Below are 24,875 nucleotides of genomic sequence, written 5' to 3'. Positions count from 1 at the left end.
CATGGAGGATGGGAAATTAAACCAGAACTCAGTTATTTCCATGGTTGTTGTTGCCAGATTATAAGATAGTGCCTATCTGCTACTTCTCCCGTATGTGCACATGTACATGTCTCTTTTTATGTTCACTGCCTGTCCACAGCTTGTCTCATACATGCATCTCGTTATGTCTCATTATCACATTTCATTCCCATGCTCTTTATAGTGCAATACAAGGTGTGTATTTGGTTATGAAAATGCTGGAGGGGGTTGAGGGCGTTTCTGCATGGGAGATGCTGTATTACCATGCCAATCACTGCTCCTTGTCTTTCTTAGTCTTTGCAGATGAATCCTGGATGAGCCTCAGCTGGGATGCTTCTGGCACTGGGAAGCTGAGATTTAGACAGCAAGTTCTGAGCCCAGGTCCCCTGGCATGTGATTCACACACTGTTACCAAACTTGCACTGAGGGGCCTGAAGATTTCCTCCCACCATGCTGAACACCAGGTTCAGAGCTCGGCATAATTGATGGGCCGCTGGGGGAAGATGGTCTTTCCCAGCTGAACTCTTTCACTTTAGGCCTACATATAATCCTTTAAGTTTTTTCCAGAGGGAGGGTTGCTGCTAATTAACCTAGCCTAGCTACCAAAAAGGGAGTGGGGGGGAGACCACAGGCTTTCTCCAGCATTGTGGTATCCACTGATGCTGGCTGGGCATGACATTCCTGCCTGTTATCCAGGCTCCTGCTGCTGTTTGTCCCCCGTGAATATGAACGCTGATGAACCTTCTGCTGCTGCTGATCTGCTTCCCACTTTCTCTTCTGATTCGAGCTGTGTGTTTCGACCTGTGTTCAGCAGGGAATACCACTAAACATCAGGACCTGCAGGCTGCCACGGTCTCTTGGAGGAACCTTTCTTTCTTGGAGGCAGCAGGGCATGCAGAGGGACTATAGTGGGAAAGAGCACGGCACTTTCCCCACGAGAGGGGAGCAGGAATGGGCGGAGGCAGAACTGCAAAAGCAGCATGCTTAGAAACAGTAAACAACTGCTCTTCCATTCACTTGGAACAGCAAAGGCTGCTGAGCAATGGTGGTTGTTGTGGCCTGAGTTGTGGGCATAGTGCTCAACTGCACAACCTACACTGCCCAGAAGAAAGTGATCCCTGAAGATGAGTGCTGAAGTCACCTGTGTGCTCAGATAGCACAGCCTGGACTGCTGCATCCTGGGGCAAATGCAGCACATTCGTCAGCTGTTGGTAGAGACTGCTATGGAGACGTGGGACAGAGAATGGTTGTGGAGATGTGGAAGAGGAGAATGCTTGCAATAATAGACGAGCAGCAGCAGGCAGGCAGGTTGGCAGGAGAGAAGGTGTTGCATTTGCTGGGATATGGATATAAAGCATGCAGCTGCCAAATCAAACCGTTCCCCTTGTTTGTTTCCTTTTTTTTTTCTTTTTTTTAAACGAATAACCAGTGACTTAAAGACAGAAAGAGACAATAGTATGCCCTCCTTTATATTCCAGAGCGTCGCCCTTCTCCCCGCTGTTTGGCATCTCGCCCATTTCCAGCAGGCACTTTCAGATGCAGATTTCTCCCTGAATAGGTATGGCGGGGCTCTTTGTCCTCATCTCCCCTACCTTCATTAGCGGCTCTGCTGTCGGGGGCTTTGCTCAGCTATCAGAGAGACTAGGGCTGGGCAAAGAGCAGAGCAGAAAAGGCCCCTTTAATGCTGATTCATTACCATACAAATGGAGGAACACCCCAGCTATGCAGAGGGCGGTATCTTTATAAAACATGCATAAATAGCACACTAAACAATGATTACACAGCGCTTATGCACCAGTTAAAATTCACCCTGGGTAGGCTGGATAACGCATATCCATGCACGCTAAAATGGATTCGCTTTGGATCTGCAAATGGTTTATAGATGTCTCTAGAGATAGGGGCACTGCCTGGGGCTTGGTGGACATATCTGGGTAGTAACCCATCAGCAGGCCAGCAAGCTGTGACAAGAAGACAGATGAGGAGAGGAGATGATCCCCCCCATTTGTCTGTTGCCCTGGTTCAGGCTAAATGTTGAAAGATGAGACATCTGTGTAGGAGACATCTGTGTACGTGTGGCTCAAAGGCCAGTCATAAATGGTGTTGGGAGGTTTGTGTCAAGCAAGGAGACTCTCAATTATCAAGATTTGCTTTGGTTCAGAGAGAAAAATGCTGGGTGACTCCTGTGTTCAAGAACTGAAAAGCAAACCAGGTTTTAAAGTGCTTTGGTGAAGTATAATCTGACCTTGTGATCAGTGAAAATAGTATACTAAAACACTGTGAAAAATCCATCTTCTATTAATATAATAATTCTGTAGCTTTATTGATATGTGAATAGTAACAGCATATAGAAAAAAAGGATTGACTGGTGAAAAACTGTTCCTGGATGAACACGAGATGGCATGTCACATGAGCTGAGATGTCACACGTGCAAAATAAGGAATTGTAAGGAAGAAAGAGACTGATTTCCTTTGGCCGTTTGGGATTTGTTCCCTCTCTGCTGGAAGTTAAACACTTCTCCATCAAGACTGCTAATCTCTAAATTTCCTGAAGTTACTCACACTTCTGAAGTTGTAAGTACCAGGGTGATGTTTGGGAGGAAGTAAAAAGAGAAAGCAGATCTGACAGCAAAGAGAAGTCAGGCCACAAATGGGGTTAATTAAAGAGCTGTCCATACTCCAGAAACTGGGGAACTCCTCACCTGGACTGTTTAAATCCAGCACTTCTGGACTTTCAGGAGGAAGATATCGAGGCAAAGCCTGTGAACCTCCAAACGCCCTTAGAGGTTTGCAGAAAACAAATCAGAGTGGGAAGAGCTGCCCGTGCTTTTGGGGTCAAACACTGCATACATCTAAAGGACCATCACAGCCAAATGTTGATAAGTTAGTATTGCCAGGAGGAATGATGTCAGTCTCTCTGCAGACGTCTTGTCAGTACTGAGGGCCCAGCCACTCCAGAGGGTGGTTGGACACTGGAACAGGCTCTCCAGGACAGTGCTCACATCCCCAAGCCTGCCAGAGATCAAGGAGTGTTTGGACAATGCTCAGGGCCATGGTGGGATTGTTGGGATGTCCTGTGCAGGGCCAGGAGTTGGATTCAATGATTCTTGTGGATCCCTTCCAACTCAGCTTATTCTAGGATTCTATGATCCTGGAGAATTCACTCAGCGTCCTAGCTGGGTGCTTTGCCCAAATGTGACAACAAATACAGACCAGCTCATCCAAGTGTTTCCTTTGCACTGCACTAGGCTGGGTTATAACCATAAATCCTACTGCTGCCAACAGTCACAGTGGCAACACGGGAAGGGCCATTTTGCAAGAAAACCATTTAAAATGAGCGTTTTCTAGTTATGGCCCAAGGTTCATTGGAGACAAATGACAGAACAGCTTGGGTTAGTGTAAGGCTGAGAGCTGTGGGATATACCCAGAGTGGCTCTGATATCAAACACAAATGTTAACCAAAGTGCTTGTACACTTTTTCCACCTCTGTTCTCCTGCCTTCCTCTCTCACAGGAAGGGGCACTAGGATGGAGATGGTGATGGCACTTGAATGCAGCCCTGCAGCATGGCTGCACAGGCTCTGGCTGGGTCTGCTGCTCACTTGAATAAAACCTAGAGTGGAGACAGATCCTGAGGGGCTAAACCTGAGCAGTCTGGCCTAGGGAAACCTGGTCCATCAATTCCAGCTTCTTTCTTGCCCCTTCAAAACATTTTCTGGAAGCATTTTATAATGTCTACTTACACCAATAGCCACACAACATATGTAACAATATAATTACACCTTCCAAAATAATATATTCTTGCCCTCTAAAGACCTGAAGATGTAGGTAACAAAAACTTCTGTTGACAAGTACTCTGGAAGGCCTTCAAAAGCACAGTCTGCTATGGAGAAGAGGAATGAATCACCCTTTTTAACTTCTTTGATTTATGGAGGGGGGAAAAAATCTTAAAATCTATCACGTTTCTTTGAAAACCAGCAAAAGGCAATACTGTCTACAGAAATCTGCTCTATGTCCTTCCAGATTCTTACTTTTCAGGCATATCCATTTATTGGTATGTGAAACACATGTAAGCCTCTCAGTAATATCTATGCTTTCAAATTTTTATTAACCAGTAGAACTGGGAGACTGGTATATCCCAGATCTGGAAGAGGAGGATAGGGGAAAGATCCTCTGAGCTCCATGAAAACTGAAATTTGGAATATAATTCAGGATATCCCGCAAATGTTGATCAATTGACCTGCACATTGGGCATGAGCCAGGATGTAGTCTCATTAAGAGATTCCAGATTAATCATATGCCTCTGAAAGAGGCGTCTTAGTGAGATTTTTCTGCAAAGACTATTGACACGGCTCCAGTTATGTTTAATTCTGGTAAATATAAGGGCAGGTTTTTTAGCATGTGTGCTACAGAAAGAGGTGAAGAGGTATGTCAGGCTAGTTTAACCACAATTTCAGCACCAGTCTGGCTAAATCTCTTTCTAAATCAATCTAGTTCTGCTACCTCTGTGACCAAACCACACACAGAAAGGTCTTAAAATCTGAAGTGATAAACCACCAAGGAAGAGCAGTTTATAATGAAAACAACAGGGATGATAATTAAACATCCACCAGTGGTCTGAATTGGCAGTCAGCTCAGTTAGCAATCAGCAATAGAGAGACAGAGCAAATTCTTTACTGCCTGTCTGTGGGACAGATCAGCCTTGACAACATTTCACCCTACATCTCTAAAATGGGGTGAAAGACTCTATTCAGGCAACAGGCAAAGCTGTTTCCATCTGGCATGCTCTTCCTTTCTCATGAGTTCATTAAGCAGCTCTTTTATATAGACCTCCCCACCCTATTTTCCTCTGGACTCCCAGCTCATTCTTGTCTCATTACTTCGGTTTTGATGCCCCCAAGACTTTTTAGTAAGAATAATTTTTTTACCTGAGAAAGTCCTAATATGTACCATATGGCAGTATTCGTGAAAAACAGTAGATTCTGTACCATCTGATTTCTGGGATTCTGTGATTTATTGTGACTGCAACACTGACAGTAAATACATTTGGTTTATGTCAGCTGCTGATCAGAAAAAAATATTTATCTATTTTCTTCCAGCATAGGTCATATCTATAAGTTACCAGGTGAATTCAAAAGTGGCTTCTCAGGCCACTACAATCTCTAAATGACAATGTATTTCTCTGACTCATTTTCTTCAGATATATCCTGCCATGTATGAACTTAAAAGGTATTTTTGCAGAAATATTTATTGCATGTTCTGTGCTTCATGGCTCTGCTTAGCAGGTGAGCATAAGTGACATGGGGTTTTTGTGACTGTCATTTGCATAACTTGGATGCCATGAGTCCTCTAAAAGTTCTGTGTTTCCAAAGCTCTTCTTGTCATAAGGTTACAGTACAAAATGTATTGACCTTCTGTGCTTATTAACATGCTTTTACTTACTGTTTGAGCTGCTTGCAATTTGTAATGTGTTTTATCCTGGCAAAATGATGAAGAGGTAGGGAGTAGAAAGGGAGGAACTGAATCAGCTCGGGACTAGACTGACTTATAAGTTGCCCAAATGATCAAGCCAGATAGCTGAAAAACAAGGACAAGTTTTCTTCTGACCTATGCTGCTACTTTTCAAGCATTGTACCCTCTTTCCTTTTGTTCCTTTTCTTCTGGGAAAATATACTCTTGTTCCAGTCTTTTTCCAGTGGGAAGATGTTCTTCATGTAAACAATTTTTGATTTAACAACACATTTTCAATAGTTTTTAGCATCCTCATTCAATCTGACTTTTTCTCTTCCCTTTGCAAAATGCCCTTCATAAAAATGGAATTGCATTAACATTTCTCCTGCAATCTCCACTGCAAATAAGGAGCCGAATCGAAGCCCTGGTTTGAACACTGTTAGTAGAAGCACATCAGTTTAGGTGGGTTACAGCTGTTGAAAACTGCACTGTAATATTGTCAGGCAGAACAAACTATCAGATCATCATTTAAATGAAGTCTGAAGTCTGGAAGGATTCTGGAAAGAACCATTTCCAGATAAAGGCAAGGAGAATTACTCATAATATAATGAAGGAGCTGCAAAAAAACATTTAAAAGACTCCTCAGCTTCCTCAGTTCTAGGGGTTTTACTGTGTTTGTTAATTTTCGAAAGCATTCTTTTCCTCCACTGTCACTGTCCAACACACCACACTGCTTAACAGTCATCGTGCATTCACATTTTTCTTTGTTGCTGAGGACAGACAGCTTGAATTAGAAGCTTCTCATAGCCAAATTCTGAAGAAGTATCAGGATATTAACTTGGACGTGGCAATGGATTAAAGCAGGGCTGTCCCACCCCTTCTCCTAGGCTCATAGGGGAGGGTGTTGATAGGTCACACAGCTGCTCCTGAACTGCCACTGTTCCTGACTGACATATTTTTTGCTTTACTCTAACACGTCAAGCTGTCTGTATCCTTCTGTCAGCTCCAGGCAAGGATGCCAGCCTCTAAGATAAGGGCAGCACGATCAGGAAGGTTGGTACTTGTGTCAGTGACCCCAGCTTGATCTGCTGCTGCACGGGACTGCACACTGCCAAGACTCTGTCATTCCTCTCTTGTGGGCAGCAACTGTTTGTAAAACCAAGCTACTGCTTTACTGAAGTTATTCTGTCACACCGGACTGGGGATTTCTCAAAGTCCTGAGTCACCAAGAGGCCCCACAGCGGCTTTCTGACCTGGGCTGTGGGTGTAGCCCCAACTCATGCTGTTTGTATGGACAGGAGTGTTCCCCTCACTGAACCCCACTCCTAAGCAGAAGGCAAAGGATCAAGTGAGGAATTCAGTGTTAAGCACCAAACACTAAATTATTACCATTCAACCTAACTCACTGCCTCCCCCAAATATTTGAAATTCAATTAAAACAGATCGTGCTCTGCACAAAACAAGCCAGTGCTCTTAGCTGGGAAGGTACCTGTTATTGCCTTGTACCACACTGAAAAAACAGTGATTTCCACACACTTTGAATGTTCCTAAAGGCTTAGAAATGAATGTCAGCTGACTATATTGGTACTGGATACTCAATCACTGCACCAAATATACTCTGCAAACTAGTCACCTTTAAAATGATAGTGTCACTTGCTTGAACAAATCACTGCCACCAGACCGCAAGTCCTTTGCATTTCCTTGGGAATGGAAAAGGAAAGGATGGATGGGAACATGATATGATGACAGTAATGTTGAAGTGATTTAATTCAATGTTATTAATATACACTTGGAATTTTTCCTGTGTTTTAAAATTTCCTTAGGGAAATTTCCTGCATTCTTTTCTTGGCATTTCTTTCAGTCTCTCATCCTCTTTCCCTTTTTCTTTCACCTTTCCTTTGTCCCCTTCCTCTACTTTTCTTTTACCTACTCCTGTTCTTTTTCCATCTTTTTATTTTCCAGTCTAGTCTATTCTACATTCTTGGCATTATTATTCTATTACTTTTTATTTCAAGAAAATTCCAGACATGCAATACAGTTTTGCATGCTTTTGCTCCTGATGATAATTACAGGTCAAATTTTGCACCCTAAAAATTTGGATGGATAAATTTGGTGCAACTCTACTGATATTAATGGAATTCTAACTGACATCAGACTCTAACCTGGCATTTTAATGATTGATTTGCATGGTCTCAGCTGCAAGACAATTTGTCTTAAGCCCCCATTAAATCAGAAAATGACTGTTTCTGACTGAATATGCCAATCATTCTAGCTTATCTAGTGAGAGATGCCACATGCTTTCTCCTGCTTTAGCCTTAGTTTTTGACAGCTACTTATGCTATTTATTGTCTAATTGGGTCTGCCAATCCTCCCTACACATCCCAATCTGTCCAGCCTAGCACAAAAGTCTGAAACATTTCTAAAATCTGCATACTGCTGTTGATTACAAGATATGGGGGCAAAAAAAATGCAGCCTAGATGTGACAACATACTTATTTCTGTATCGTTATTTCTCAGAAAAAAAAAATGCAAAAACTGAAGGAAGGAATTATGTCTGAGTACCTGGGCTTTCTGCTTATAAGGGGAGGAAGGGTACTATGTACAGGACAAAAGCCAAATTTTTTCTGAGGTTTTCACACTCACAAGGCAGCAAGGGCTAAATCCTGCCAGCTGTTGCTTGCAGTGCTGGGAAGAAGGAGGAGGAAAGAGCTGTTCCCCAGACAGTAGGAGATGCAGCTTGCTGGTGTGCCTCAGTGTGTGTCTGAAGGAAGAGGATGCCCTCACACACAGCAACCACTGGTAGGGCAGGCTCTGCTTGGCATCCATGCAGAGAGACAAGAACTCTCCTGTGCTGGGTCCTGCTGTGAAATCCTGCACATCAGCACCAGGATTCTCCCCATGGAGGATACATCTGCCAACCGCTGCTCAACCTCACAGCTGTGCCTTGCCAAACAGCACACCAGCATTCGGACTACAGTTTCTCAGTGGGGTTGGCAGAGCTCTGACATCCGCCGGGACCTGATCCAAAGCTCGTGGGATTTAATGGGGGAAAAAAGAGTCCATTGATCTTGGTGGCTTTGGATCTGTCCTTTTGCTCGTCTCCTTTGATGATTTATACAACACTGACATGCATATTTCACTTCTGAAGCACACAGAGCACATGGTTTTAATCTCACCATTTCCCTGGTGACAGGCAAGGAACTGTGCTAGCAGCTAAGACACTGAAAAACATTCATTATTCTGTATATTATTATTACTTTTTACTTCCTCATGGAAGGCGGAAATTACAATTAAAAAATCACAAATATTTTGTTTTACAATCTTTGCCTGCCCTTAAAGGTACAGTCAGTTATTGTAAAGTGCAAATTCTTGTGTGTGTATAAAACGATGAGAATGTTTTGGATTGAAATGGGAGGTAAGAGAACATCGAGAGCTAAAAGCCACTGAAAAAAAATAAGCCCTTCTTCCTTAGAAACAGCTCAGAGAGGGAATCTTTCCCAAGTGTCAGGAAATTCTCAGATTGGAAGGTGAGAACATTTCATCCTTGAAGTCTTTTGTTTGTAACATCAAGGTTATTGGGCCATTGGCAGCAGTCCTCTATTAGTTACACTGCTCTGGACCAAGTCCTACAGTAGCAGTGGCTACAAAACAAACTTAAAGTCACAACACAAGATTCCTCATGACCTTAAGAGCAGTTTTCAGGGGCAGCCAGGGCTTGCTATGTTGTCTGGCTATCAGATCCAGTATCCTGTGCATTTCTCCAAGGGATGCCCCCTCAGCACCCAAGTTCATGGAGACAGAGCACCTTCTGCCCACAGGACAGACCCACAGACAGCCAGACATTTTCATAAAGCAGGAGAGAGGCTTTGCTATATTTTTAGATTTTTCATTCCAGTCCACCACCTTTTTCCTTCTTTGTTTCCTTGCTGGCTAGTGCAATTTTTTCAGCACTAGATGTCAGTGTGGACTTGCAATATCAGATTGGTCTGTACGTTTTTAACAAGAGAGGAAGAATTGCTATCCAGAATGAACCCAAGCCCCTCCAGCCTCATGATATGCTTCCTACAAAACAGCTCTTTGTTTACTGCTTAAACTCCACGTGGAAAGTGTAGAACTGCTTTCTGTCCTTGATTGGGATTAATGTGGCTGTAAAAGGACCCTATCTACTTTGTGATCATATAATGACCGAGTCAAGGAGCAGTTGCCATCAGTCCAGAGAAAAAGCTTTGTTTAGAAAGTAATAAAAAAAAAGAAATGGTTCTGAATTATCTTGATAATTTACGACCTCGCTAAGATAGCATTGCACAGGTGCTCCATGGGGACGGTTAATCCTACATCAAAGAGTACTCATCTCAACAAGAACCTACTGATGAGACAGAGTCTTTGCATTCCTACTGCCTAGAAAGATTCTACATCATCTTCAAGTGTTTTGCGACACCAGGCAGTTACAAGGACTGTTCTAACTTGCACTTGACTTAGTATTTGCCTGGCATTTTCTGAATATGGAACTGAAACCAGCCTGGGGCAGAGCAACCAGCCAGGAAATGTATGTTGGCTTTCTGAAGTGGTGAAATGACTGGTTTCTACCCCTGTTTGGAAAACATTTTGAGTCTTTAAGAAACTTAAGTCCCACAGTTCCTGTGCTGTCATGGGAAGACCGAGGAAGATGCATGAACCCTAACTCCCCTCATTTTGCAAGCAGCAATCTAGAACAAGACACGTCTCCTCTTGCTCCTGGAGAAGTACAAACTGGGGAAAGGCAAAGCAGAGAGAGGAGGAAGTGGGTTCACAATTCTGGTTTCTCATCTCTTACTTTCATGGGTTTTGGCTTCTGTCGAGTAGATGTGAGCCAACATGACAGATGGAGCCTTTTACACCACCCTCGTGCTTGGTTTACACCAGGCGTGATGCACAGAAGCCGAGGCAGAAAACGTTTCTGGCAGAGAGCGCGGAGCTCTGACATCCTCCTGACTCGGTACAGTTGTAGCTGTGATGTAGACCTTCAGAAAAATCCAGTTACGTGCTTTTGTATTCTTCACTACACATCAGCTAATAAATTATTATCCTGATACATACATTACTATGCCTCGTTTTTATTATACTTTAAGGTTGTTACTGTCCCTTTGACTCCTGCTGCACAAAGTGACTGCCCCACGTGTGACTGCCTGAGCAGCTGTGCTTAACGTTCCTGTGTTTAACTACCTAGGGTGTTTTTGTTTCTCTTTATTAGGCTTATCAGTAGCAGACTGCAAGTAGTGGGATATCGAATATTCATTAATAATTCATATAAAATATTAGCAAATGTTCTGCAAAAATAAGGACAAAGGTATTTTTTTCTTCTAGATTTTGAGAAGGTAATATTTGGCAGATAATACAGAACCTGGGAGAATATGAATTCTACTTGGCAAATCTACTGTCACATGGCTCTACCACCAGCCCTCATTCCTATATTTTTCACTATTTTTCTGTAATACTGTTTTCCATTTACTTACCTCTTTCTATAGAAGTCTGGCATGCAAAGAATTAGTATCAATAATGAAAGATGTATCCTGTAAAGGAGCTTGCCTGCAATCACCTTCTGAAGGCTGACTTACCTGTGCAATTCTCACTGTGTCATGGCTTGAAGCGCCTTCTTTATTATTAACTACTATGAACTGTGCTAGATAAGGCTCTCTGTAAGGCCAGCTGCCTCTCTAGGTGCAGAAGGGCTTTATGGTCCCACCCTACATTGCAAAGCAAATCAGTTTAATTCAGGCATATACCTTGAAAGGCTACCATTATTTCCCCCTGCCTCGGTAAAGGGAGCTTAAGGTGATCAATGGTCCTCCCCCAGCTCCCAAATCCACACTCAGCTGGCATTGCTGGGTACTGATACACGAGATCTGAAAACAAGAGAGAGTAAACATTCTTCCCATCTGTTAGTTTGTCCTCCACCCTCTCTTGGAAGTCACAGAAACAGAAAAACGAGCTGGATGGGACCTTTACATGCCAGCTCGTATGCCCCATACTCCCATACCCACAGATCTGTGTATCGTGTCTTGCCCAGATAAACATCAATTGATGTCACTTCATTAATGAAATGGTGCAGATGCCTCTGGTGTAGAACTGGGCACAGCCTAAGCAGCTATTTGTCTTCTGTTGCTTATTGAGCATGTAAGGAAAATGGTCTGTGAAGCACAGTAGCTTCTGAAGAAAGATAGTGTTGGGGGGCTGTAGCTGCATGAAAAGTCAGGAAACTACACGAAGGGGTAACTGATGCAAAGCCAGTAACGAAAAAAAAACCCTCCACCAAGTAAAACTAATACAGTTTATGGGAAAACCAGAACAAGTACCAGCCTGATCATGTACCAAAAAGGCAAATTCATATGAATAACATTTGGTATTGCCTCTGGTTACCTACATAGGTACTCAGTGGCTAGGATAATAGAACTGTGAATGTAGGACAGCATAGAAATTATTATGATTAATATCCTTTCCTATGAAAAACTTTGAAGTATTTCTTAAACTATTACTTTATAGCAGGTGGTAATGCAGCGCACAGCACAAATTACCACCTTGTCAAGTATGTCATTTACAAGTATTTCTTCCTGTACAAAATGGTCAATCAATAAGTCCAGTCAAAATGTCAGTCTATTTTTAAGATTGAGTTATCTCCTCTGTGAACATCAGTTTTCTCTATGGGCAACTGTAGTGTACAAAATACAGCATATTGTTTGCAGTGTGATAGAAACTTCGGAAAAGTTTCTTTTAAAGAAGACTTTAAACAACATTTTTATAAAGCAAGGGTGAACTTCCTTACCCTTGTGAGCATCACCACACATTTCCAGGATAATTTTAGAAACCAAACCTTAAGCTTGACAAGCAGCTTATTGTTTTTATTCCATGAAGATTGATCTCAACATGGTGCAGAATTGTTTTTCATACGTCAGTATAAGCATATGCCTAAATCTTCATAGGATTAAAGTCAATCCGTGTAAAGAGTTATTTAATGCAAATAAAAATCTAAGACTCTGGATAATAGGGTCTCCTGCATCTATAAAAACACCAGACACCAGCTGGAGAGTCACTGACACCAAAATCTATCTAAAGAGATTTCTACAATAGGTTTATGTATAGTTTGTAGTCACACTGAGAGGAATCATATAGAAGCTATTTTGCTCAGCATACAGATGTGAACACAGAACAGCCTTGTCTGCTGGATGGCTTATTCTAGCTACAGATCTAAGGCATGTTACACATCTTATTTCAGGGGGATAAAAAAATTCTGTTTTGGTTTCCCTATGAGCAACTGAATACATCAGAAGTCTCTATTTTCAGTTACCTGAGCAGAAGTGGTGTGCAGAGCTATTTATTTTATACATAGCAATATAAAAACTGCACTGACCTCTTCCAATCACAATGTGCACTCCTAGCTTGGTACCTGTTCAGAAAATTTAGTTGGCCAAACGTTTTCAGAATCCCACACTAGCTATTGTAAAATTAAGCTGGATGTTATGAGAGTGTGCCATTACTTTTTAAATCTTTCTTCTTTAGAAAAGAGTATCTGGAAAGTTCTGAACAGAATTAAACTCTGGCTGGCTTTATTAGTTCAGGGTCAGATGCTTCTGTCAGCAATGGAACCTTGCTTAAATCCTTGTTTCAGTGTCCCTTTAAAAGCCATCAAAGAAGGGGGCAGGAGGGGACAGGGCAAATGATCTGTCTGCATAGCTCACTGTCAAGCAAAATGCAGACCCCTGTTCCATTTATCAGCACACATTTGCCGAAATGTGCAATATTATGAATTTACAGCTAATTTTGTATACTTAGGGCACACCTGCCTCCTGGTATGTTCAAGGAAACTGGTCAAGAATCAAGCTCATTATTTTCACTTGCTGATAGACAAGGTGGTGTAACCAGAACTGAAGGGGAGGTATGCAGTTTATAACAAAGAACAGCGAGTATATTTGCCTGTCTAAACCAGTTTTTTCCCACTATCCTGGACAAGGAACAAGTAGTGCTTATTTAAGTACGAATAAGATTCCCTAGGATATGTTTCAACAGGAATAATAGCAGCATTCACCCCTATAGGCCAATAGAAATTAATTTTTATATAACTATCTGCTTTTCCACTGAGTCCTTGAAATCTGTGGAAATATGGTCAGCAGCAAGATATTCCATTTTCTCTCAGCACTGCTTCCTCTCATCACTAGTTAATTTCTTTTGTAACTTATGAAGTTTTTATGCAAACTACTTCTGGATTGTAGTGGTTACAGTGCCAGGTACTTGCCTCTACAAGAATAAACAGCTAGTAGACATTTGTTAGAAGTGTGAGTTTGAAAACCTAACTGTACTGTTGCCTATATAAAGCAAATTTTCATATGTAGAAAAATTTCTATTCAACCATATTTAAGAGACTGGGAAAAACTGAGGGGAGAAAGGTGACTCAGAGGTGTGGCATATTGTTTTTCTGAAGATGTAGGTGTTATTTGAGAGATGTATCTTGTTTAGACTCACACTGGACAGCGAGAGAACTGCAAATATCCTAGATGCAAAACAAAAACCAAAGCCTACCCCCCCCAAAAAAAAGAAAATAAAAAAAATAAATAAAATCACATTGCACTGGAAACAGTCATGGGAACACAGGCTGTCCTGTTGTGATTTATTTTCTGTGAAATATCCTATGCTGTTAAATGTAATTTTCTGACTGCAAGACTAAGTAACTGTTCAGATAGCCTTTTTGTAGGGCATTTATTTCCCCCCATAGACGTTATAATTTAATCCTAGTTTGAATGTTATTCACAGTCAAACATAATCTGTATTTAATACCTGCTCAATTCTTAGATCCACTGTAACAAAACCCACAGAAAGTACTGTGATACTATGTAGCAATGTTCTATTCTCAAAATGCTGTTTATTCTAGCAGTTGAACAGCTCTATTAGCACTCAGTAGTGGAAATTTTAAAAACTCCATAAAACTCTGAGCATGCTCCCTCTAACCCTGCTCCAATAGGGCTCAACATGCCACAGGCATTCTGTGAGCAGCAGAAATTATGAGTCATGTTTGCAACATCCTTTGCCCAAGCAGATTCCTGGAATCTAGCAAGATAGGAATTCCTATGGTAGCTTTCCTTTCAGTGGGAACCTTAGAATCTCCATCTTCTACATAACCACTTATTTTCTATACTGTTAATGTCTCTGACAGATTTGGCTGAAGCTGGACAAGGATTTAAAAAGTGGCAGAGCAGACAGCATATCCACACTGATTTTCTTTCTGCAGGAAATTGAACTAGAAAGAGCTCATGATTGATCTGCTTTGGAGTATCTACCACTGCTAGCAGAGACTGCAGCTTATAATTCACAAGTGGGGATGACATAGCTTGGGACGGCAGATTATCGACCCCAGCTGTCTGCCCAACACCCAGCACACAAAAGACTCTTCATGAGACAGCTGTGGAATCACTGCCTCTTGCTGAAATGGGCAAACAGTTTCAGCAGCATTCTCCAAATGGGGTTCAGAGTACTCACAGAGCGTCTCAGCTATCCAGAAAAGTGGTGTGGGAATGAAGAGTTAGGGCTAGCCAACCTCCTGTGCCACCCCCAACGAACAGCACCTCTTCTTGCAAACCCACTGGGAGCTGCAGTGATGCCGGAATGTGACCACATGCAGCTGTAACAGAGGTGGCACAAGGAGGGGGAAAGGGCGGCCTTTTGCATCTGAGAAGGAGCATCAGAGATGACACAACTGTACATGTAATGCTCCATGATACTTTGTATTTTAATTAAGTTTTGGATCAGATTAATTTTATTAATTGTAAAATAGCTTGGATACTGCGCCATTGTGACAAAGGCAGGAATGTAGCTGGAATCCCTGGAGACAATATGACAGAGTCCTGAGTTTGTGTACAGTATTGCTTCATGGTGACATACCCTATTTTAGAGCAGACAGTAATCCATAAAAACAAGCAGTTTTTCTCAGACGACTGACTGTAGGAATCACGTTTATATAAATTCAGTGTATGTGACATTCATTATCAAACAAGGAACAAAACAGCTTTATGCCCCTGAATGTTTTGTCGTGAGCAAACTGAGCCTGCTATCCACATAGGTATTATTCACTGGGAGGAAATTTTCAGCTTAGTCAATCCTCATGTCAAAAACGCGGCTTTGAGTGAGAGACAGAGGTATACAGGATTTTCCTGTATCACCTGTGAACCCAAGATGTCAGAGATTTTCACCCTCCTTGTCCTGCTTCCCCATTTTGTCCACACAGCCGAAGAACCGAGACTCACGGCAAACCGCCCGGGCTGGAAGTCCTCGACCCGGGAGAGCTCCCGACGGGGGCAAGCGGCCCTTACACCCACTGCCCCGCCGAGCCGCGGCCCGGGCGGGCAGCCGGGAGCCGCCTTGGGCGCCGAGCTCGGGCATCCGGGCGTTTGCCGGAGCCGCAGCGGCAGAGAACCGAGCGGCGGCGCGGCAGGAGGGCACAGGAGGGCACCGCCGCTCCGCCACCCTGGCCCTGCCCGCCCCGCCGCCTCGCCTCCGGCCGCAGCCGCTGCTCTCCTTCACCTGCCGGGGCTCGAACGGAGCGCGGACACAGGGGCGCCGCCGCTCGCCTTCCGCCGGCGGCGGTCTGGCTTTTCACTGCCGCCCCGGGGGGCGGACAACCCGAGGGAAGCTCCTGCGGTGAGGGGACAGCGAGTCCCCCTCGTGTGTGCGTGTGCGTGTGCGTGTGTGTCCCGGCGGCGGCCCCGCTCTGGGCTCTCCCTCCCTCCTTGCCGAGGCGAGCGCGGCCGGAGCCCACGCGGGGCCTCACCTGGCGCTGCCCCGCACCTTGCGGGAGGAGCGGCGCGGGAGGCGGGGCGAGCCGGCGGGCCCGGCCCGTTGCACCGCCGCCGCCGGGGGCCGGTCTCCCGCTGGGCGCGGGGGGGCAAGGCGAGGCGGCGGCTCCCGCCCGCCGTAACCGCTCCCTATCCCGCCCGCTGGTGCCGCCCCCAGCATGGCGACACGGTAGAGGAGCGGCTGCGCCGGGGCGACCGCCCCCTCCCGCCTCCTCGGCACGGGCACGGCGCGCCGCGGGCGAGCGAGCGGCCTCGGCGGCGCTGCTGCCGCCGGTGCCCCGCGCAGGGCTCAGCGGCGGCGGACGAGGAGGAGGATGGCGGTGGCGGTCGCGGCGGCGGCGGGCGCAGCAGCAGCAGCAGCGGCGGCGGGGCCGAGCGGCCGCGCGGCGGGAGCCAGCAGCGTCCCGAGCAGCTCATGGTGGCGCCCCAGACCCGCCAGCAGCGGCCGCGCCGGGGCCGCCAGCTGAGCCGGATCCCGGCGGGCGGCTCTCCCCTCTCCACACCGACCCACCGAGCGACCCGTCCCCCTTCCCCGGCGCTCCCTCTCCCCCTTCCCCGGCGCGACCCGCGCCTCGGATCGCCCCCGCCGGGGCCGGACTGCCACCACCCCCGGGCGCCGCGGGCGAGGCGGCGGCGGCGAAGGGCACCGGGCAGCGCCAGGAGGCGGCGGGACCATGGGCGCGAAGCAGAGCAGCCCCACCGCCGCCAATGGCCGCACCCGGGCGTACTCGGGCGGGGATCTGCCTTCCTCGAGCAGCAGCAGCAGCGGCGGCGGCGGCGCTAACGGGACCGGCGGGCGCTCGGCAGGCGGCGGCGGGCGCTACGCGCACCTGGCGGCGGCGCCTCACGGCGCTCCCGGCGGCACGGCGGCCACAGGAGCGGCGGCGGCGGCGGGTGCAGCGGGGTCGGCACCCCGGAGCAGGTCCCTGGGGGGGGCCACCGCCTCCGGGGCCCGGGCGGCGCAGTCCGCCTTCAACATCCCCCACAGCAGCGGCCCCTACGGCTCGCAGGACTCGGTCAGCAGCACCCCGGAGGAGGGCGGCCGGGAGCGGCCCGCGGGGGGCGGCGGCGGCGGCGGCTCCTCCGGCGGGCCCCGGCTAGTGATCGGCTCGCTGCCCGCGCACCTCTCGCCGCACCTGTTCGGAGGTAAGGGGCACCGGCGGGGCGGGAGGGTTTCGCTGCCTTCCCGGCGCTGTGGGACGGGGCTGCGGGCCGTGGGACGGGGTGTGTGGGGTCTTTCCCCTCTCCGAAGTGGGACGGGTAATGAATCATCACTCCGGGGAGAGCGGCAGCTCCTCCAGGCTGGCGTCCGAGTTTGGAGCCGGGGCTCTCGGGCCGGCGGCTCCTATTGTCTGTAAGGAGAGCTGTGAAAGGGGAGGTTAAAAATGAAACGAGCCCGGCGGCGGGGAGGAAGCGGAGCCTCTCCGGCCGGCGACTTTAGGCTCTAATAGCTGTAATCGGTGCCTGTGTAAATACTCTTGCCTACTACTTACATAATTAGAATTTAATTGGATCATGTGTCTCCGCCGTTTATTCTAAAATCGGACCAAACCCCTCTTTAGGCACTGATTAATGTGTGGCTGGTGCTTGTTCCTCTTTCTAAGTTCCCGGGTTCTCTGTTCAGAAAGTCGGTACAGAAAAAGAGAAGTTAAAGTAAGTTTCTTTGTTTATTCCCGCTCTAAGAGATGAGTGGAGCCTGCTAGCTGTCTGTGCCGCTGGAGTACAGGCTTGCAGCCCCGGTGCCCTGTAGCCTTGAGGATGTGCACATGTGCTCTTGAGGCAGGAGGAACACTCGGCTGAGCTCTAAATAACCAGGAACCTGAGGCCCTTGAGAGGCACATTAAACGTGGAGCAAGCTGTATTTTTTTTTTTTGTGTCTTTCTTGCGATACCAAGATTAATTGAGCTGTATGGGATGAGCATTTTGCTGCCTGTATTTTTTACCAAAAAGTTAAAAATCATCTTGTTAGTTGCCATCTGCTTTCAAAGTTGCTGACTCCTTTAAGTATTGCTTACTCTAAAGATAGTTCGTGTAGGTCAACCAATGTGCAAGTTTATTTTTAATGGATGTATTCAATTGATAATTTTAATGCATATATATAATATATATGTGTATATATACACACATATATATGTGTGAATTTTGACCTTTGTTAATATCATAAAGCTTTTTTTGGGGGGCAAAGAAGAGGCTAATGTAAAATGTATGTGTTTCGGTATTCTTGTTAATCTCTTTGTAAATACTATTAGTAGCGGTTTGGCGTTCCCGTTTTCTGTAATTCACCCAGTTTTTGGCCAAAGTAGAGCTGTCTACAGCCTGACGCTCGCAGGGCACATGAGGTTTGTCACATGGCCTGCTGCCTCTGGTGTGTTGACCTCAAGACAGCATAGCTGTTACTTCCTATATCTAAAACTGCCTCGTCCCAGTGGTCGAACATTAACAGAAAGATGTCAAACCCTGTTATAATAAAACAATATTTTCCCCTAAGAAAGAAAACATAACTATTTTTGTAGTGCCAAGCTGCTCAACAGGAGTGCTTTGTTGCAAGGATGCTCATTACACCATCAAAGTAGCTTGAGGGGAAAGAAGGTGCATGTGTTGCTTTTAGTGATGAAAGGATGTGCTATCATGGAATATTATTGTATGGCCCGTGCTAAGCACAAGGAAATCATTAGAATGTGTAGCCAATTGTTGCTCAAAGGTGAAACTTTATTTTTCCCTCCTTGCTTAAACATTGTACTGCAACTTGACTTGGTGCCAGGAGGGAGTGGATTAAATGTAAATGAAGTGATCAGGATCAATAACCTAGGAAGGTGTATTCAGATGCAGGAAAGTATCTTCAGAATAACTCTGAATTTGATCTTACATTTCTGTGGCATGTAATAATTTTTTAATTGCTGTACTGCACTGTATTTTGTCCTTGGAATGAAGCAAAGCTTGTTGCTTTTACCAGTGCAGGAGATGTGCCAGCAGGGGTACACTCTCTTCATCTACTCACTCATAAATAAGGACTGCCATATGTTAGGAGTAAAAGTAGCAGGTTTCAAGATACACTAGGATTTTTAGTGAAGAAGCAAATAGATTCATGCCTGTCTTGTGACCACTTACGGACAGTATATCTTAGTGGGATGAATAACTGCTTAATCATAATGCTGCAGCACCTGTGAAGGAGGCCTCACTTGAAGCATTATTCTTTCTTTCTGTTTAAATATTTTGTGATGTTAGTGATACAATACTCCACATCCCACTCAATGCTGCCATCCTTCTCTAGTTGCATACGTTGTGTTTTCTTGATTTCTTGTAATAACTACATGTTATTGGAAAAAGTAGCCCAACTGGAGATCATACATTAATAGCAACAGCATTCTGAAAAATAACTTGAAGCATTATTTTTGTCCTGATGGTAGCTAGCTCAAGCTTGTCTAGGTGTGGTATCTGGCATTTATCTTGTGTATCTTAAGCATGCTTAAAGTCCCCTCCCTTGTTTTGTAACTTGCAAATTAGCTGAATTGTTTCTTTTTATCCCGAAAACTGCCAAAATTAATTGTGAGGATTAGCATAGCAATTCTGTGAAAATTAAAATAAAAAAGAGAACAAGAATAACTTCTGTAAGTTGAACTGAATCTCCAGCTATTTATGTTTTTAGGCATGCTGCTTGGCTTCGTCAGTCAGTGACACGTGGGTGTTGCTTTTGTTAAATTACTGTAATTAATTTGCCATTAATGAATTGCACTCTATTGTCACTTTTACTGAGCTTTTACTGAGTTTTGCATGCTGAAGTAATGTATAAATATTAACCCTCTGATGTAATATGCTTAAATCTATACCAAGCTTGTTAATACACCATTTGAATGAGAATATACAAATTGTGTTCGTGTATTGGTAAGTATGTTCAGTTACTGCCTATGTTCCTTTGGTAGGGACGGTAGTACTAACAGCCTTTCCTGACTGTGAGAGTCTCGTGTTCCTATCTGACCTCAGGCTAAGGCACTTTTATGAAAAACGTATAGTAGAGCAAGTACTGCTGTGTAGCTTCATTGCATCTCAGGGGGAGTTCAGTTCACTCAATAATCAGTGCCTTGGTCTCACAGAAAAAAATACATGCGTGTTTAACTTTGTGCTGTGAGCATGCCTGAAGTAGGCTTAGGGCATTAAGTAGAGTGAGACCCAAATTCCATAAGATCTTATGGCACTCCCAGATGCAGAGGCCAAACCTGTGCGTGACATTCAAGAGCTTTCTTGCAACACTGTGCCAAGTTCCAGCTTCCTTTGAGGTGATAACACTTATCGGGAATTTTGACCAGTAGTTTCTCCGCTCTGTTCCTCAGTAAATGGGACCTCCCATCTCTTCCAGCCCCAAAGTAAATATTCTTACCTTCTGTTATGTGTAGAAGAGTTGGCCCTGAGGACCATGGGGCCAGATTCACGTTAGTTTTTCCACTGTGTTTTTAGACATTACATATTCGTCAGCACTGCAGCAAAGCTACCACTGTAGTTACAATGTAGCTTGTTTTTGTCAGTGATGCAATTGGTTCAGCTAAAAATGGTCTTTTGGAATGGTCTTTGCTTTGGGTAACTGTTGATGTGTTACTTCCATCACTTGAAGTGTTGACAGCTCCTCAGAACCTTCTTCGTGTTTATGTTCCTGTTTCTGGGTGGTCATAAGTGGGAGAATTCTTGGTGAAAACACCTAGTATAAGTATTCTTCTGGCGTTCAAATTTGGGAATGTTGTTATAAGGCAACAATAATGCTTTTAAACTCTTTGTTTTGTTTTTAAGAGTCTCTTAGGGAATAACGTATAAAAATTCAGCTGAAGATAGAAATTCAAACATACTGAGTTTTTAAAATTTCCCCATCAGTTCTTTGTTCGACATGATTGAGCAGAGAGTGTACAAGTATTATACAGTATCTCAGTTCATGTTGTATATGGTCATATACAACTTTATATGAGGTATATATAGACAGATTTTAAAATAAATAATGTTGTCAGGTACAGCTGTTAACAGCTTTCAGGGCTATGTCAAGATTTGGAGTAATGATTTGGAGATTAGGTGGCATCTGTTCAACTTTATTACGAGCAGGAAGTTTGTTGCATTCTTAAGCCAAATAATGATCAGACTTTTAAATGAAGTATGTTACAGTGCAGGATTTATCACCAGCTACTGAATGTACATAACATAGTATGGGTAGAACCTTATAGGTATATTATAATAGAATCTGTTTGTAATAATAGCTGGTAGAATTAATGAATTCTTCATTCTATAAAAGAAAGTTATGAAAGCCTCAGGTTGTAACCTGAATTCATAGTTGTATTGTGGGAAGCAGACAACAGTAGAAGAATGATGTGAATTCCCAGAAAGGTTTTTTAGATGTCTCTCAAACTGCCTAGGCCACATCGTGTTTTGTCTCCCATCAGATCTGTTTAGTTATATGGTACCTTTGGATATATTTTTGAGGTTCTCTTCATCTTTCTCACACCCGTTTTTTGGGGAGTGTAACTGTCTTTGGGTCACATCCTTGCCCTTTTCTTCCAGTATGACACAAGTACTATTACTTTGAGAAATCATGAAACTCTGAAACACTACAGACTCAATGCTGCTCCCATTTGTCAGCCAGAGGGGTAGCTCTGAGGTCTTTGCCCCTTGAATTGGGACAAGTGTTGAGAAGTGTGCCTTGCAGTGGGACTGTTGGGATGCCCTGTCTGTGTGAATCATGTTAGAAACAGTGAAACTTACTATTGTAGTTTCAGCCTGTATGCCTTGGTGCTGCTTGGCATACCTTCAACTTCATGGCAGTTGCAAATTTGTTTGTTTGAGAAAGGCCACTGAGTGTTTGATATAATACGCATTTCTCTAAATTGCTTTCTAACCATTTAGAATGAGGAAAGAGTGTAAAGATTTAGAATACTAAAAGCTATAGCTTTTCCATAAAAATTCTGGCTTTTTAGAGGTTGATACAGTCTTTTGCTGTTGTGAACACGAAAAACCCCAATCCCATGTGCCTTTTCAGATAGTTTTGCTGTTGCAGTTCATAGGTCTTAGAAGGTGCAGAACAGTGAAAGCAATGGAGCTATCTCTGCTTGGGTGTTTTGATTTGTTTCTATTCACTTGGTTGTGCCAGGGAAAGGCAATCATATGCATGTTTATCCACTTTGGAAAAATGAGAGGCTGGCTGAAGTCTGCTGATTGTAGAAGAAGGTTGAAATGGAGAGCAGTCTGAAAAGCTGAGAGAAATAAGAGACATGTCTGTAAGCCTACATGTAGCTTCTCAAACACAGAGCTGGGCTGGTGAGGGGAAGGATAGAGGTGTTCAGTTATACCAATGAAGTGACTCCAAAGTGAGAGAGAAGAGACACTTTTGCAGTCTCTGATGATATGGGAGATTTTGTAAATACATTAGCATCCCCTTAATCAAAACACAAGTTGAAAAATTTGTTGTGCTAGGAGAGCAGTCCAAGGATAAATCTGTTGATAATGAGCTTCAGGTCTGTTCTGATTGATAGGTTTGAGGAATCCAGTCCCTTTGCAGGGTCTCACTCTTCCAATGTAAATTTGGGCTTCTCTGTTCCTGCATACATTCAGTGGGCAACATACAGTTCCTGGTTTGGCAGCAAAGGTATAAACCCTCCTGAGGAGGGGACAAGAAGAAGTAGCAAAAAGCCCAACACCACCTGGACTGACCACTCCAGTTCAGTCAAGAGAGTGCTTTTAGTCTCAGATGTTAAGTCTTTGGACAAAGTGAGCTAAAAGAACTGTTTCTTCTTCGACTGGTTCTTCTGGTGGTGCTCATGAAGCCCCTGGGAGTCATCTTTCATTTCCTTCAGTTGGAGACCTGTCTCTGTGACAATGAGTAGCTTGGGGCAGTGAAGTAAAACTGAGGTGAGTGATAGTGGATCTTTGAAGGGCTTCTTTTTTTTGAAGGAAGGGCTTTTTTTTTTTTTTTTGTTTTGTTCCTCTATTCCTGGCTGGTAAACAAAAGGGGTTAGGAGAAGCCAAATAATAAAAAACGGCAGCACTGCGTTTGTGGGAGAAATGTAAATAGTTAACCATCTGAAGAAAAGGAAACAGCCTAATTGTAATGGCATATATAAATATTTCTTTTGGCTATCAAGATAGTGATAATACCTGATTGAACCTTTGCCATGCCAGTTCAAACAAAGGCCTTCCTCTTATTAAATGTTTTCTGAATACCTATGCAGCCCTGATATTCTGACAGTCTCTCCTCATGTTCTGTCACATAATTGCAGACTAGTCTCCAACAACCTCCCAAGTAATTTCTTTGTCTCATAAAGAAAGCCTTTTGTCGCTGCTAGAAATTCAAAACTATTTTTAAAACACATTGCCTACCCGTCTGTTTGGGTAAGTTCTCCTCCTCTGTTCTTGCCAGCTGCTCATGGAAAACTTCATCATGCGATTGTTCTTGATTTGCTCTCTTTGCATTGCAGGAAACTTTTAAGTTTTGAATAATGTTGTGAAGATTTTCGGGTAGGTTTTCCTTGCTATTTGCATACAACCAATTGTATATTATTTTCAAGATTTTTCTGCAGTGTGTCTACTGCCTATTAATGGCTTAATTAGTTTCAGGAGAGGTGTCTGGTCATTTCTACAGATTGCGTTCATTTACCATGGTAATGGAGCGTGCTGTTCTTGCAGATGTTTAACCCATGAAAAGAAAGTAAGAAACCTTTGAGTGCTCTGAGTTTCTGTTTTGGAGCATCTTTAAAGGCATGCATCTTTCCAATCAAAAGAAAATTATTTGTATAAAACCACAACAACCTGAGTAAAACCAGAACTGCATGTCTTAAGCATTTAGGAGTGTGGGTCTTCTTATCTACTATCTGGATAGATATTCCCTAAAGAAGTGCCTATGTTGCCAAGACCACCTTTCCTTTGCGAATGATCATTGTGACTTTCATGAGGATATCTCAGGGTGCATCCAGAGCTCTTTGGCCTCTGTTGTTTGGTAGGCTTCAAATTCCTGTGCTTGCAAAAATGGAAGGGTAAGCCATAGACAGAATGAGGCTGGTTCTCCCTTTTACTCAGGGCATGCTTCTATTTTCTGCATGGAAATTGAGTCGTATTGACCTGGAGAGATCAGGAAGCATGCAGGAAAATCTCATAGGGCTTGGGGTGTCTGACTGCCTGCCAAACAGGATACCAAGTGTTGTGTGGGATTTGACTCTGTCACACTCAGTTGTCTCCAGGAGCTGACCTAGCTGGGTGTTTTCTTGCTAGTCTGCTCTGTCTCAAAATCAGACCACCGCAGCCTGTGCACAGTCCCCAAAGGGTGGGTGTGCTGCATACCACTGGGGATATTTTTAGTAGCTTCTGTTTGCTGACTGACTTAGTGTGCTATAAATATAGAGTTCTCATCTGGCATGCACTTTGCATGTCTTCTAGTAACTTATAATAAATTCACCTAAGAATAATGGCAAGGAGAAACAAGCTGTTATGATTTGTTTGGCTTTCCATACGAAGTGTCATTTATATAAAGCAATTATTTAGTAACATTTTAACTGTAAATGGCTTTTGAAACTAGCGGTATTCCAGAACACTTCCTAGTTGGGCTCCCATAATTAGTCCTTATGTCAGAA

At 44.2% G+C, this 24,875-nt stretch overlaps 1 protein-coding gene across 1 annotated transcript in view; it reads left to right on the top strand.

Moving 5' to 3' along the window:
- The first annotated feature begins 16,810 nt into the window (after positions 1-16,810).
- The window catches only part of ZNRF2 (zinc and ring finger 2), a 56,735-nt gene continuing 48,670 nt past the window's right edge, over positions 16,811-24,875 (top strand). Inside the window, exon 1 of the mRNA XM_085051233.1 lies at positions 16,811-17,427. Coding sequence (XP_084907359.1) covers positions 16,956-17,427 — 472 coding nt within the window. The 5' untranslated portion in view covers positions 16,811-16,955. The remainder of the gene's footprint in view (positions 17,428-24,875) is intronic.

Source organism: Lichenostomus cassidix, chromosome 2 (assembly GCF_008360975.1).
Source record: "Lichenostomus cassidix isolate B80296 chromosome 2, HeHo_3.0, whole genome shotgun sequence".
Lineage (NCBI taxonomy): Eukaryota > Metazoa > Chordata > Aves > Passeriformes > Meliphagidae > Lichenostomus > Lichenostomus cassidix.
This window is presented reverse-complemented; position numbering and strand designations above follow the sequence as displayed.